This window comes from Plutella xylostella, chromosome 14 (assembly GCF_932276165.1).
Source record: "Plutella xylostella chromosome 14, ilPluXylo3.1, whole genome shotgun sequence".
Taxonomy (NCBI): Eukaryota; Metazoa; Arthropoda; class Insecta; order Lepidoptera; family Plutellidae; genus Plutella; species Plutella xylostella.
In genome coordinates, this window is record NC_063994.1 from 1,361,451 (window position 1) to 1,374,701 (window position 13,251).

Consider the following 13,251-nt stretch of genomic DNA (forward strand, 5'->3'; position numbering starts at 1 on the left):
TTGTAATCACCCTGTATCTTAATAGACATAATATCATCTGATAACATTGACACTGATCTTGCACGTGATGAATAAAACATATAAATAACCCTTCTTTTTGCTTTGTCGGTTAATAAGGGTCATACTTCTTATGACACCTTACAGTGTAAAAAGACCATCCTTAATATGGGGTGAATAGGTTCTACATAATTATGTATTTACCCCTATTTACCATTCGTCCGACTCACTCAAGAGTTCCCAGGCACCAGAAGGTAAAAAAATTATATACTTCATATACCTACATATTATGTATAGGTATAATCAACATAATATATCACAGCTGTCGACACTCTTTTTATTATACTACTTTTAACATTAAGATATATGTACCTAATATTGAAGTACCTACACTAATTACTTATATCTTACATGTAGTTCCCATGGTATTTGTAGATACCATTATGTACATACACAATACATAGTTCGTCTATCACTCTTGTTCCTATTGTTCTAATAGTTTGGACTGACAAGGACATTGCAAATATGGACACAATCGCTTTTTGTTACGACTTTGAAAGATTTATTTCGTCAAAAAACTCATTATTATTTTGTAGGTTACTTATGATCTTTTATGTAAAACTTTTATAGGACCTAGTTGTACATAATGTGTAAGTTTTGTTACAGTAGGAGAGATACGTAAAACGTACATGCATGTAAATATTATTATGTTTACGTTACAAATTGTAGTAAGTTAATATTCGTACTAGAAAATGATTATACACATCAATTAATAAAGTAAAACTTATCTAACTTCGATCTAAACAGAAATGGGTGCAGCAATGCACCTTTGCCTACCCTGCATAATGATGATAATAATAAGTATAATCTAAAAACTTTTCAAGATATGAAATACTTTAGTATACCTATCGTCTTCTGAAACCAGACTCGGTTATGTACATAGTAACACAACATTATGTACTCAACAAGTTCCTATGTAATAAAGTTATAAAATGATTCTGCAACAGACATCGCTCTATAACATTCAATTACGCTTACACTAACGATATTTATGCAAACACGAGTATACAGGGTGGCAGTTTATCAGTGATATTCCCTGAAGCGTCCGTAGTCGAGAGGGCCTCAGTGATCATAACTGATCACTGAGTTAAGCAACAACTGGCACGGTCAGCCATTGGATGGGTGACCGATTTCAAGTGGTTCTTTTCTGGACGCTTCCGTGCTTCGGACGGCACGTTAAGCTGTGGGTCCCGGTTGCTGCTTCGGCAGCAGTCGTTAAGCCTAGTCAGAGGCCTTCGGGCGGCTTGAAAACATCTGACAGTCGGGTTGCCCACTTACCCGACACCTCTCGAGCTCTCAGCATAAGCTTGCTTGTGGTGGGGTCCACCAACCCGCACTGGGCCAGCGTAGTGGACTAGGCCTAAACCCTTCCTTCATTGGAAGGAGACCCGTGCCCCAGCAGTGGGGACGTAATGGGGCGTGATGATGATGATACCAGCTACTTTCAATATGGAACATAGGTACTTACTCTGAATGAAAAAGCTTAGGTTCTAATTGAGTAATAGTAGATTTTATTTTTACATACCAAACACAGTTTTTTAGACTTAGGTAAATTCACGTACTTACCAACTGGGGAAAGCACTGATCAAATTTCACCCTGTATAACTAGTGTAAAATAATAAACATTATGATTAATCTAATGTCCAGTTGACCCTAGAAGTGATAAAATAATAATCTTATGTGGCATCTGGAGTTTATCATTGTGATTCGAAATGCAATTTTACTACTTCCCTCTTTTTCGCATTGTGGTGACCAATAAAATCATATGTTATTATATCCTACAGGGTGTTGCAAAAAGGGTATACTGACCCGAGAAGGGTAACTCAGGGGACCATTAAGAACAACTTTTGCTCTACGAGTTTTTTAAATTCGCGAAAAACCCTTGCGGCTTAGTATAACCTTTTTGCAACATCCTGTAAGTATATTCAATCAGTCAATCCACTAGGGAAGCCGGTGGGAATCGTGAAATTAATCGTGTTGTACAGGCCTTTTCCACTGTTCCATCCATAACTCCTTACGAAGTAAATTTAGTCCTCCTTATACATTTCAGTCTTTGTTTTATTGCATTCGGAATTTTTCTATCTAATTTATTACACTAAAGGAAAAGAAGGAAGCATTTTACATAATTAAGTACTTACAAATTAAATTTGGTATCATTCAAAAATATTTTTTTATTGGTGCTGGGTATTTTTGGCTCGATATCCAGATAGTGTTTCTAATATTATTAAGTAATAAATCTACATAACAGACTAATTAGTCGTGTACGACTGTAGGTATCATTAATCATTAAATGAGACTTTAAAACTTAAGTCCAATGTACTTAAATCTTTTGCTGTTACTCTTCAAAACAGAGTAAACAGACTAAAATATATTTTATATTTTCTACTGTACTTACTTACTTTAGACACCATCTGACTTATCTAAATTTAATAATGTTAAAATATACTAGAAATGCAAAAAACTTGTTTTATTTAGAGCCGGCGAGAGTAAAAGAAATGGGCACGCGGTCATGTCTTACTAACTGTTAAATAAAAGGTTGCAAGTTAATTATCTTATTCACCTTTGATCATTAAAGGATAGTATATGGTAAATAATATAGCTACCTTTTCTTAATTAATATCATGGATTGACCGGCCCATAGATCTTGAGTACAGTTTAAAGGGGTAAGGTAAACAAAGTACCGTGATACCGTCAAATTTTCGTTCGTAACCTTTAATATAATACTATCAATACCCCGTGTATAGTGCGACAAACTTATCTGTTCCGGTGACAGTTAGCTAAATTGGTCCATATCTCATTATTTACTAATAACTTATACATTGATATAGATTAGATGGGTTTATTAAAACCGCAAAGGTAAATTACCATTACGGGAAACTTAACATCTTAAAGAATAAAGAAATATTAGACATTTACGTGAGCTCTCACCGGAACAGATAAGTTTGTGGCATTGTAGCGGGTTTTACCTTACTTTATACTTTATAACCATATTCCAAGATTACCCAAACTATATTTTTCCTGTACCTAAGTACAAATAAATAAAAAATCCTCTTCTTTGTTTCAGATAACAACATCAGCAGCACAGACTAACAAAACGAGACACCAAAACCTCTTCTCTCAACCTCAAACGCGCAATGTCACTCGGGCTTGCTTGACGCGTCGTCGCTTCACCGTCCAATAAAATAACCTATCAAACAAAATAACTTTAATCAAAATATGCGGATAGCTACAACACTTTGTTAACAAATAACTAGTTGTTTTACAGTCATGGTGTCGTTGAGTGTGTGTGTGTTGTGGACAGTGTTGGTGGGCGGTGTGTGGGGGTTGGACAATGGGCTGGCGTTAACCCCGCCGATGGGGTGGCTAGCGTGGGAGCGGTTTCGGTGCAATACGGATTGCAAGAATGACCCTGAGAACTGTATAAGGTTAGTGTCTTTCTGACCACTAAGTTACTTATTTGTTATCATTATCATTTATTTAGAAACTAGCTGTACCCGCGCGCTTCGCTTCGCCTTAAAAAGTTTTCCCGTGGGAATTCCGGGATAAAAAGTAGCCTATGTTCTTTCCCAGGGTCTAGACCGTATGTATACCAAATTTCATTCAAATCCGTTCAGTAGTTTTGGCGTGAAAGAGTAACAGACAGACAGACAGACAGACACAGTTACTTTCGCATTTATAATATTAGTTAGGATTAGGATTAGTTAGGATTAGGATTAGGATAAACTACACGACCCTTCTATGTACAGTCGACTGAATAAATCTCTACACTTTCCTATACCTGGTATTAACCGTTTATGACTGAAGTTTGGTTTATGTTTAGATAAGGCACTGTACACAATTTATTATGGAGACGATTCCATGGGATCGCCTTGCGTTGACCTAGAAGTCCTAGAAGCTATCTAGCTCTGTATTCTAGAGGTCTAGAGGTATATCTATCGACTATAAACGACTATGAAAGCATGCAAATTTTTAAGTGAATCAGATATTGACATGGCCTAGTTTTTATCTCTGTGCCTAGTTTTTGCTCTGCCTGATTTCACCCAAATTTGTTCAGCCATTAGCGCCAATTAACAGTTGGACACGTTTCGCATTGTTTTACAGACATTAAAAACAAAAACTTACTTTCGTTTTTCTCCATGATTTATTTAAATGTTCAGTATGAATCGTACACAAAAATATTACTCCCGAGGTCCTGAGACTTATTTCCAAAGTAGAACTACAATAATTTCTGAATCCCCCAGTCCAAAGGCCTGTGATGGGCCACGCTCCGCCACTACTTATACCAATATCCCCTGTTCACAATGGGGACGGCGAGCAGTGGGCCAGCATGGGACCATAACCTCGAATAACCCCTTAAGGCTCAAGTACACAATGGACCAATGCATGCAAGGGGGTAATGGTACCTATATGATGGATTATTATTATTATTAATGGGTAGGTACGCAATCGGGGAGTTGTCGGTTTTTGGGCACACTTCAAAGGAATCGTGGCGTAGCGTGGCCTAGGGTGTTCACACAGTGGACCATTGTACAATTTTTTGTATTAAATACATAAATATACGTCCATCGTAAGTGGTTTGTCAGGCAGCAATGAGCCATGTGCCATTGTGTGAACACCAAGTAATCGTGGCCTACAGTTGTACAAATCAAATCAAAGCGTGGCCCATCACAGGCCATCGAGTACTTGAGCCATTATAAGTATTTTATTATATTCTAACCCCCGTTCACCCCGCAGCGACCGTCTCTTCCGCACCATGACGGACATCCTGGTGTCCGAAGGCTACGCGGCCGCCGGCTACGAATACATCAACGTGGACGACTGCTGGCCGGAGCGCGAGCGCGACGCGCGCGGGGCGTTGGTGCCCGACCGCGAGCGCTTCCCGCACGGCATGAAGAGCTTGTCCGACTATGTGAGTGTTGCTTTGTTTTATGGGCGCCTGGTAGTTTTTAAACCGTTACTGTAGGTAGCGACACGACTTATTTGAGTGTTCCTTTGTTTTTGTTACCCTGGTAGTTTATAACCGTTAAAAAAAGTCAAGATTTAATGCTGTATGGAGTTTTGGAGCGCATTTATCGTTAGGTGGCGACACGATGGCATAGATACAGCGTTTATATGCGCTACTACTCGAACGGTGTAAGAAATCGCATGCTTTATTTATAGCATACTATACGGCTAAGGCTGCGTTCCCGGTAGGAAAACTGTTCGTCTTTTACTAGATGCGCATAACTAGCCAACTGTGGATAATAGGCATCCTAAAGGTACTGGTACGGTATGGAGCGCGTTTATCGGTAGCTTAAATTCGTTACTACTCGAACGGTGGTCTAATAAATCCCACCATGGCGGACATCCTGGTGTCCGAGGGCTACGCGGCCGCCGGCTACGAGTACATCAACGTGGACGACTGCTGGCCGGAGCGCGAGCGCGACGCGCGCGGGGCGCTGGTGCCCGACCGCGAGCGCTTCCCGCACGGCATGAAGAGCTTGTCCGACTATGTGAGTGCTCCTTTGTTTTATGTGCGCCTGGTAGTTTGTAAAGCGTTTCTGAGGGCAAGATTGCGCATGAAGCGCTTTTTCGGTAGGTGGCGACTCGAATTATGTAAGGGTTCCTTTGTTTTCTGATACCCTGGTAGTTTATAACCGTTAGAGATGGCAAGATCTAGCACTTTATATGGTTTTGGAGCGCGTTTATCGGTAGAAAGCGACATGGCTGATGATATACAGCGATTATATTCGTTACTAACCGAACGGTAAGAAACCGCCCCATGACGGACATCCTGGTGTCCGAGGGCTACGCGGCCGCCGGCTACGAGTACATCAACGTGGACGACTGCTGGCCGGAGCGCGAGCGCGACGCGCGCGGGGCGCTGGTGCCCGACCGCGAGCGCTTCCCGCACGGCATGAAGAGCCTGTCCGACTATGTGAGTGCTGCTTTGTTTTATGAGCGCCTGGTAGTTTTTAAGCGGTACTTAGGGCAAGATTTGATATTGTGGGGTTTTGGAGCGCGGTTCCCGCACGGGATGAAAAGCTTGTCCGATTACGAGAGTAATCCTTTGTTTACTGACGGCGCTGGTTTTTAAGGTCACAGCACATAAAGCGTAACGTAAACGGATAGCCATTATACTTTTCTGTCGCGGCCACGCGAACGCCTGTTTGATAGAAGAAAATAAAGGCGATTCCTGCAAGGGATGAAGAGCTTGTCCGATTGTGTGTGTGTGTGATCATCTTCTGTGTGTCTGGAGTAAAAGGAGCCAACTAGAAAAACACATCTTTTCAGGAGAGCCAAAAGAGAAAATTTATTAGCACAAAAAAAACTCTTAGGCCCTGTTCCACAATGTCTGGTTAGTGGCTACTTGTGAGATAAAATACAAGCTGTCACTCTCTGTTATTATATTTTTGACAGTGACAGCATGTATTTTATCTTACAAGTAGCCACTAACCAGACATTGTGGAACAGGGCCTTAAAGTAGTTGAGGTATTGTAATTAAAATTAAACCAATGTGTGTTTCTATCTTTATTCTATTGTCTGTGGGGGTGTAACTCAGTCGGTGAACAGTTTGTCTACTGGGGACGGAGCAATAGTCAACGGTCTTTGCATACCTCTTTCAAATTTTATGTTTATGTTAATCTTACAAAAATCGACTGCTAATACTAGACAATTTATGTATTTTTTTTTATTTTCACATTTTATACGTCCGGTTTTTATCCATACCTATCAGAATCAATTTACATTATTCAAATGTGTGACATTCCACAAAGATATCAACTTTACTTTGCATAATCAATTGACCATAAAAGTACCTTATGAAATGATCAATACTGCATAGATGCGTCTTCTTAATAAAAAAAATAAGTCAAAAAATCATTATTCAGTGTCTAACAATAACAAAATATATTGCAAAAAGTAGGTATAGGTATACAATGAAAACTAAACAAACGTAAATTTGTATGGCGCGGGAGTTACCATACTATAATTCGCATTTTTGGTTAGGGCTTTCTTACTTATTAACAAAGGTGGCTTTAAAAAAACAGAGATTACTTTTCAATTTAAAAAATAAATCATCCTTATCGGTCCATTTATTAATGGTCAATATTTAGATTGAGTTCGCTATAACTAGGTAGGTTAAAAAAATTGTGTTATACAAGGTTAGGTTATGTATGAAATAACATAAATAAAATATGAAGTAACAAAAGTTTAAAGGCAGAGTTTGGTCAGTTAATTAAATGATTATCTATCCAATTTATATTATCTATTATCTGGTAGACAATTAATTACTATTTAATTGCTCTCATTATTATGCTGATGACGCGGGCAGCAAGGATATACATGAACAATTACTTATTATGAGGATTAGATCTTCTTCCGTCTTCAGACTTTACACGCCACCGGTTTATACATAAAGTGTAAATTGAAAATTATCTTGAGATGATTCTGATAACTACAGAACTATCCTTAATCCTTAGTATAAGTTTTATAATAATTATTATACAGGGTGAGTCTTTCATAGGTGCACATCCGGGAGTATGTCACAGAGCTTTTCATTCTGAACAACTTTTGTTATGATAATCTTGGGATATTCCCGAAAAAAAAAATCTACTCCCCATACCCCACACAGCGTCACGTAAACAACCAATTTTGTATCATACTTCCGGATATATGCACCTATGAAAGACACACCTTGTATACCATTGGTTACCACAAAAAAGTTTCCTAGTTAGACCTGCTAAACATGATCTTAATAAATTTGGTGAGGCAAATACGGTTATCAATAGATTTTATACTTACATAAAAAATAATAAAAAATGCTTAAAAATACATAAATATGAGCCACTCGTAATTCTGACGCCGGCGTAAAATGCCTAGTCCACATTACATCACGTGTTACCGCACTGAAGAAAATGAACTATTCACTTAATTGTATTGTATTTACTCTTTCTTAATGATAATTACCCACACAGCCAGTGGACCGGGCCAGGTAATAACCTACGTTTGTTTAGTCAGTGGCATCGTCAATGAATTATTGTAATTATTAGTGTCTACTTATATGATTATAGAGACTTAATTAGATTATAAATTTAAAAATAAGATGCTGTTTTGGCATGATTAAGATTATCGATCAAGATAATAAAAAGCGAGGGCGAGTAATAAAAAGTTAAGGTCTCATTTTTGCTTGGCATTTGCGCATTTGTAAGGAGATAATTAACTAACTTAAGAGGAGAGTATAGCACTTGTTCGTCCATACAAAAAGAGAAAACGTTTTACTACCTCTAAATATTATCCAATCTCCATGATTTTTTTGTATGTTATTGACACAAGGAATAACTAGGTTTATATGTAGCTTTTTCTTTTTTCGATATTGTTTATAGATTCAAATTTATAGGCACCTCAAATAACGTAATTTTTGTGTGTTTAATCAAGCCGTTCGTTGAACAATAACAATGTATTTTTAAAAAAAAAGCGAAACCTATAAACCTAGAATACAGGGTGTTGCAAAAAGGGTATACTAAGCCGAAACCTACATGTGCAGCATGATATATCTAAGCCTGAAACTGAAATCAGAATTTGAAAATTCGCGAAAAAAAAAATCATTTTCCATAGAAACTTTGTTGGTAAGTCGTGACTTTTTACTATGGAAAAATATATATTTTTTTCGCGAATTTTCAAATTCTGATTTCAGATTCGGGCTTAGATATCATGCTGCACATGTAGGTTTCGGCTTAGTATACCAATTTTGCAACACCCTGTATATTATGCTGAAGCGATTGACACAAAAATCTAAGAGATTGCTTAATATTTAGTTAGTGTAAAACGTTTTCTCCCGAAACCAGAATTTCATTAAGAAAAATACCTATTGTCAGTCGCGTGCTGCAGTGCATCTCTATCGCACCCGTGCCTGGGGCATGAGAGCGCAAGCGATAAGAAATATTTTCCTAAATACCTATTTCGCTAGAATCGCGAAGGTATACTCTCCTCTTAAAAATTTAATATGAAACATAAATAGATAGAGTTCTCTTTTTTGTACGAGTACACCAAAAATAATACCTATGTATTAAAAATTAAGAAAACAAGCCATTGGAACTTCTATATTTACGTATAAAAAACAAAAATATTCATGGTGCATAAATATTAGGCATAATTCTTTCTTCATCATTATTATACAGTTAAAAAAATTGCAAAAACAAACATATAGATTTAATTACAGTTCTTAAATACATAAGCGTGATCAAAACAATATTAGTTTATCATGTATGATGAATCGCCTTATGTATTATACACCCAGCCTATTAGAAGATCTTTCATCAAGTTCATTATGATGTGCTTGTATCATTCGTACATAAATACATATACAATACGTGTTACATAAACATTAATCTCATGTAAGACTACATAATAGGTAAGTATAGTACTTTTTATTGTTTAGTATATTTTGCTCGATTTAAGGTAGCCCACCCTCGTCTCATATCCTGTCAGTTTCAATAGATTAAAAAATACTATAAAAAATATATAAAAATATATAAAAAATATATAATATATATAAAAAAAAAATTTTAACTTAAACTTGGCTTCAATATCTTAAATACCGTGAGCTTCAATCCGCCTTAAAATGTTTCCCTTGAAGGACTTCCAAGAACGATACGTCACTTAATCGCAGGAGAATCAACTGTTGATGAACCTTTCAGAATCTGTCAATCTAGTATCTGAAATAAAAAAAAAGACTTTACATTTTGTGCCAACCGTACACATCAATCAGCCTACATCACTGTGACCGCAGCTCAATTTGACATGAGGTTTCCGCCGCGGCGGCTGAACCACGGTTAGTTTAACTTAATTCTAGCTGTGCAAATAACAAATAACTAAACACTTTTGTGTGAATATAAAAATAATACAGTGAACATTCCATTATACATATAGAGTACCAATGTAGTGTCAAATTAATGCATTTTTTTATACATAAGTATTCTAAATATAATTTTAACTTTCATACTTTATCATCCAAACTAAGATAATGGAAAGCTAAAATATTCAGGTTTTACCTACCTACCTATTATAGGTACATTTTTTTTCAATGTCTTGATAAAATTTAAGACCTGTCAGGTGGCGCACAGATAAAACGCCACCCTGTAAATAATGCAACAACTTACCAAGTTTAAACCACAAGGCGCCACATTAGCTTGAGAAAGTGAAAACAGTAAAAGATACTTTGTAAAGTTAGTTACTCTTATTTCACGTTGTGTTGTAAGACTTGCGTGTATTAAGCTTATACTAACAATATGCGAAGAAGATGGAGTGTCGGTGCAAAGAAACGTCTCGACAAATAACACACAGCTTCTACCACTGAGCACTTATTTTGACCTTATTCATCGGTACGTAAAATGGTTTGACAATAAACAAAATTCGGTATTTTTTTTGCTTTTTTTCTGTATGTGACACACCATCTAATTCGATTCTATTGTCAATCTAAGATATTAAGCAACTGAAGTACACACTGTAACAACTTGAACTTATTCGACTACTTACACTAGACTGGTAGCTGTAATTATTTCAAAGAAAAATGCTTGTAATCCCAGTAACCGCTGAATACTTGTTCATATTAAAACGATACGGTGTGAAGATCACGCGAGGCAGAGCCACACTTACGATATTCGCGTGTTATTGTTTTTTTTAAACGTTAGCTGCCGCTGCACGAGTTCGTTATCGGCTTAAATAAACTTCACTATATCGCTATTCGGCATAAATACGCCTCTGTGTTTGGTGGAACGCGCAATAAACGAGTTTATTGACGTCAATAGCGAACCCGTGTAGCCGCAGTAACTTTTATCGTCATTTGTTATAAACTCGTATATTTCTAGGCATAGGACAGGAACACCGCTGCGAGTGTGAATGAGATGTTTTCACGACACGACGTTGTATCGTGTTTATGTGTGTGGGAGCCCTAAGTTCGAGGTGCCCCGTGTGAATCGCCCAGTGTGCGGGCCCCGTTTCCCACGACTGACAATAAATTCAGTGAAAGCGAAACTCTGACATAACAGCAATTTCTTTAACATTACGCTTTGTTATAAAAATTGAGCTAATCCGTCTAATAGCCTTTGTTGTCAAGTTGTTTGGCGCCGCTCACATGCGTCGTTGTATGTAGTAATAGGAATGGAGATTGTGTATGATGTATGACAATTGAAATAAATACGGCTAAGTTACTTCATGATTACATGTCTGCTAAGCCATATTTCTTTGATCCAGATTTAAGCCGATTCATTTTTGAGGTTGAGGATTATACTTATAATGTAGGTACTTGCATAGCTTATAACTGTAACTAAAGAAACCTTCTCAAAACCAGCGTGAATGAATGTGTCAAATACTCCAGCATAGATGAAATACTTTTTTTAGGAACCTTTGCCCAGCAGTGGGACACTACACAGGCTAAATATAACTTACTAAGTACGTAGGTACTTTATGCACAAAGGTTTCACTCGAGAGAGCCAGGTGCAGGTACTTACACCCCCATAGAGAATAGATTAGAATAGTACCTACTTTACTTATAATTTGCAACATTTGATGTCTCATCATTTCACTCTACCGAATATGGTGGCAACAAAAAATTAAACACCTCACCTGTTATAAGAGCATTAATCATAGTAGCCAATGATCCGTACGGAGATACGTAACAGCTCTCAATAGATCATAACCATTTATGCCACATTGAGTGAGTATTTAAATCTTTAATAGATTTCAACACGAACGGTAATTGGAATTATGAGACTACGTTTTCTGAGTGAAGTTATGGAGGTGAGATACTTTGAAAGGTCATCATCACGACCCATTACGTCCCCACTGCTGGGGCACGGGTCTCCTTCCAATGAAGGAAGGGTTTAGGCCTAGTCCACCACGCTGGCCAAGTGCGGGTTGGTGGACCCCAACACAAGCAAGCTTGTGCTGAGAGAGTTGTCGGGTAAGTGGGCAACCCCACTGTCAGATGTTTTCAAGCCGCCCAAAGGCCTCTGACTAGGCTTAACGACTGCTGCCGAAGCAGCAACCGGGACCCACGGCTTAACGTGCCGTCCGAAGCACGGAAGCGTCCAGAAAAGCACCACTTGAAATTGGTCACCCATCCAATGGCTGACCGTGTCAGTTGTTGCTTAACCTCAGCGATCAGTTTCGATCACTGAGGCCCGCTTGACTACGGACGCTGCCACTTTGAAAGGTACTTAACGAAAATGAACCTTTAGGCCCTGTCCGCACCGCGAATATTTCGCTGCGCGACTCTTTTTTCGCAATTCTGTAACACATTGAATACTATAGAAGTATCCGCAAGTGCGGATTTTCGGACAGAGCCTGATAATACAAAACAAACATATACAAATTTTGAATATTTTTTTTCAAAAGTCAAAGTCAATTGTTTTTATTCATCGTATAAAACGTCAATTTTTACAAACTACTCTCCGTTCGGATAAGGGCTCTTTCTTTTTTGGCAAGAAAATTCAGATATACTTATATGTATTTAGATAGCAGGGATAAATAATACTTATACTAAATGGCAACAACAAATATCATAGAAAGCCTCATTTGAACAAAACACAAGGCCGAACAAAATGACTTACAGTCACAATATTAAAAGTAATGTAATTACAAATGCAACATTAGGACGCACCTACGCGTTTCAGTTGATATTGTTAAAAACAAATCACGAACGCATTTATCAAGTGACTGATAACACGAATGATCTCGTGCTATTATGAGTTGCCGTTGCATCGCCAGTGCCCGACTCATATTTAACTGTCACTAGTTGACACGCGAGCAGTTGTCACATCATTTTCTTATTTCTTCCTCGTTTATTTTATTAGCCGCTGCATGTTGACAACCTGTGACAGTTAAACGTAAGTTTGTATTGTTGTAAAATTGTATTAGATAGGTATAATTAAAAGTATTGGTAAATACTGTTATACTGCAGTATTATGCTTAGGTATAATTTGTTATTTTAAGAGCGTTGATGTTGTAAATAAACACACTCATGTACAGAATATGAATCGTCAAAACCCATCATGTCCCCACTGCTGGGGCACGGGTCTCCTTCCATTGAAGGAAGGGTTTGGGCCTAGTCCACCACGCTGGCATAGTGCGGGTTGGTGAACACACAAATAAGCGAGCTTGAGCCATACAATGAGTGACCGTGCCATGTGTTGCTTAACTTCAATGATCAGTAAC

At 37.8% G+C, this 13,251-nt stretch overlaps 1 protein-coding gene across 3 annotated transcripts in view; it reads left to right on the forward strand.

The window, feature by feature from the left end:
* The window catches only part of LOC105386672 (alpha-N-acetylgalactosaminidase), a 54,728-nt gene that overhangs the window by 20,164 nt on the left and 21,313 nt on the right, over window positions 1-13,251 (forward strand). For 2 of the 3 annotated variants that reach the window (XM_048625405.1, XM_048625406.1), the window contains exons 2-4: window positions 3,122-3,482; window positions 4,792-4,819; window positions 5,403-5,549. In XM_048625405.1, the coding sequence (XP_048481362.1) occupies window positions 3,325-3,482; window positions 4,792-4,819; window positions 5,403-5,549 (333 nt within the window). In that variant the 5' untranslated portion in view covers window positions 3,122-3,324. Of the gene's footprint in view, window positions 1-3,121; window positions 3,483-4,791; window positions 4,820-5,402; window positions 5,550-5,817; window positions 5,975-13,251 lie in introns of those variants that run through there. The other variant, XM_048625407.1, reaches the window with a different exon arrangement.